The following is a 3,161-nucleotide window of genomic DNA, read 5'->3' as shown; positions in this document are numbered from 1 at the left end:
TCCAATCAGGAATCTGAGTTTGTATGTGTGTGCTACATGGTCGTCGGGTGCATTCCCGTACTACCTGCAAACAACCCAATACAAGCCAAGTGCTCAAGGGCTGCCAGATCGCCCATAAGCACCATCCTAACTCGCACTTCAGACTTAGCAAATGATAAAGGAGACTAACGACCAAAGGGAACGATAGATTTGCGGTGGGACCACATCCCCTCCGACTTCAATCTTCCTCTCCCTCACAGAAATTCGCTTCTGTTTATTTGCTTTGCTTAATACGCACATCTGCAACTGTTGTAGACCCCGCTGGCTCGTCCCAACAGCTAACTCGGCGCTATGCTCTCAATCCAGGCATGAACAGCGACAGCGTTTGCATCCCTCACATATTGATTTTTTCGGGTCTTGGCCCGGCTCCTGGCCTCCTCCCAGTCCACCGGGCAGCCCTCGGCGTGCAGCCACTGAAGGACCTCTACGGTACTGCCCCTGTCGTACACCGCTCGGCTGAAGACACCAGGGCCCCAGGGGCAGTCCAGCCGCCTCAGGCAACGCAGCATGACCAGGTCGTGATGGTGTGCTGCCGTTACGTAAAGCTCACCATCATCCTGCAACATAGCAACGAGCGAGGCTTATGAAGCTGGTTCCCGAGAAAACAGCCGTAATAGATGGCGGCTGAAAAGGCCTCTCGAGATGCTGGAAATGTGCTCCCAGCATGTGTATGAATTGACTGCGTGCACCAGAGTGTACGATCACTACTACATTCCGAATACATAAATGCAGATCATCAGACAGTCAAATGGAAACCTAGTGACAGGTCCTTTACCATCCAGTCCAGAGGTCAGCAGCAGAAATGATGCAGACCAGATGAAAGACAAGAATGAGAGTCCTTCACATCGCAATCGGCCAAGACGCCAGCAGACGCCAGACAGTGCGTGGCATACATTCAGTGATAAGCGGTAGAGCTGAGCAACACCAGCAGCACGCATCAAGAACATGCACAGAAGTCACGCAAGCGAGCCACTCACCCCCATGGGGACGCCCCGGGCCACAAGCCACTCCAATACTGCTGGACTGCCTGCCGCCACCGCTAAATTGAAAAACTTCTCTCCACTCCAGGGCAAGTCTATCTCATTTAACAGCCATTCCATGACCTCCACACTACCACACGATGTTGCATATTTCAACAGAGTCCGGTGCTGCTGCGCCAGCTCCTGGATGCGCTTCCGAACAACACCTGCACCCATCCATTTAAGAATGTGCAGGTGACCTCCCTCAACTGCAGCCTGCGCAGTCCACCCATCAAGCCGCCAGCCCAAGGTCACCAGCTCGACCAGCAGCGCCTTGTTGCCGGCACTGGCTGCTGTTACCACAGCCTCCTTCGTGCGTCCTAGAAGCCAGTCCCTCCCCACTCGCAAGTAGCGTATCAGGGGCAGGTTACCAAAATGTACGGCGCAGGTGAAGATATCCATTACGACATCCTCTTCCTCTCCCTCTACCTCCACAAGCAGCCACTGTGCCCGCTCCACAGCATCCGGACGGCTGACAAGGGCCCCCGAATCGAAGTACTGTTCGCCGTGGAGGCGGCAGCCTTGAGCCTGCAGCCACTCCACCTTGGCCCGCCAGTCGGGGGTGGGGCTCACCAGGGCCTCCGCAAGGGTGGTGCGGGTTAGCAGCCTGCTGGCATAGTTGCCACTACCACCACCGTAACTCAGGAAGGTCTGGTGTAGATCCTGCAATGCCGCCAGGTCGAAGCCATATGCAGCTCCCGTGACAACATCGGGCATCCACGGCTTTCTAACTCTCGACACTGACCCGTATTCTAGCTCAAATCGCTGAAGGAGCCAGTGTGTGAGGCTCACATGGCCCCTGCGGGCGGCGCCAGTAAGACCCGCCCAGTAATCCAACGGAGTACCGTCCTCCAGGAGCCCCTCACACACAGTCTGATGACCGGCACAGGCGGCTGCTATATATGCTTGGGAACCAACATTCCGTAGCTGTCGAAAACAAAGCTCCTGTTGCAGTAGCCACCGGACCGTTTCCAGATGGCCACTTCGGGCAGCTGCTGCTGCCACTTCCTCAGAAACGTGGAAGCAGTCTTCTTCCTGCAGCCACTGGCACATCTCAAGATTGCCGCCCTGGGTTGCTGCGTAGAAGACCTCGCAGGAGAGCTCGCAGCCCGCTGTCTTGACGGCGACCTGTAGGTTGGCCAGGCTGCCGCTGCGGGCCGTCAGGAGTAGGAGCTCTTGGCGTTTACTTCGTGTGAAGTTGTGAACTGCCTCCGGGCGGCTCCAGTGCCTGTTGAACGCGTGATGGGGTACGGGCTGCGACAGCCGGATAGCTACTTTTTCCCGAAACTGGCTCGCCATAGCCTTATTGATTTCCTTGACGGTACATACCACCTCGTTTGGATCCAGGAAGCTAACAACACGCTCGACAAGGTCCGCCGTTAAATTATCCCAACTCTGACCTCCGTCAGGATTCATGTTTTCCGTCTAAAAAAGAAAAAGGCAAGTTGACAAGGACGATAATTTCAACGTCTGAGAAAGTGGTCTTTAAAGCAGTACGCGGCTGGTTACAATAGCAAACCGCCTGTAACAGACACTGTGCATCAGCACACTGAGTGTCCAGCTAGATCGGGGCAGGGCGCATACCTGACACAAGCGATAAAAGCCCAGGACGAGCGTATAAGAAAGTCGAAGCATAGCCTTACCAAGGAATATACCACCTGGCAAAACCGGATGCGAGCCTTCGCCCCAGAAAAGCCAAACGGACCTCCAAGACGCAAAACGCCCAGTCCCCCACCAGTACCCAGAAGCCCTAGTGATCGCACAGAGAGCTCCCACCGGACAGACGGGAACGCAGCTACCTACCATACGAGACGGACCCGCGAAGCACGCCGAGCCGTTCACACAGACCGACGAGGGCGACTAAATTCAAACACACAAAGGGCGAAGTATAAACCCTCAGACCAACACACACGAAACGCGGAACACGACGAAATCCTGTCACTGGCAGTGTGGGGCCATCTTGGTTTTGGAAGCGTCGTCTCAGAAAGGCTTGGAGCTGCAGCTGACTATGGAGCAGCTGCTCCATAGCCTTGATATACCAGATCAATTCCGAGGAAGAGCAACGACGCCAGAGCATAGGGGGACGTGAAGGGCGATGTGAAG

At 55.5% G+C, this 3,161-nt stretch overlaps 1 protein-coding gene across 1 annotated transcript; it reads right to left on the bottom strand.

The window, feature by feature from the left end:
• Positions 1 to 317: 317 nt before the first annotated feature.
• VOLCADRAFT_91626 (uncharacterized protein) lies at positions 318 to 2,474 on the bottom strand (the record flags this gene model as incomplete). The annotated part of the gene is made up of 3 exons (XM_002951081.1): positions 318 to 596; positions 1,017 to 1,823; positions 2,025 to 2,474. The coding sequence occupies 3 exons, from the start codon at positions 2,472 to 2,474 to the stop codon at positions 318 to 320; spliced, it is 1,536 nt and encodes a 511-aa protein (XP_002951127.1).
• Positions 2,475 to 3,161: the final 687 nt, after the last annotated feature.

This window comes from Volvox carteri (genome assembly GCF_000143455.1).
Source record: "Volvox carteri f. nagariensis unplaced genomic scaffold VOLCAscaffold_22, whole genome shotgun sequence".
In the NCBI taxonomy this organism is placed as follows: domain Eukaryota; kingdom Viridiplantae; phylum Chlorophyta; class Chlorophyceae; order Chlamydomonadales; family Volvocaceae; genus Volvox; species Volvox carteri.
Note: the sequence above shows the minus strand (reverse complement) of the source record. Positions and strands in the feature narration are given on the sequence as shown.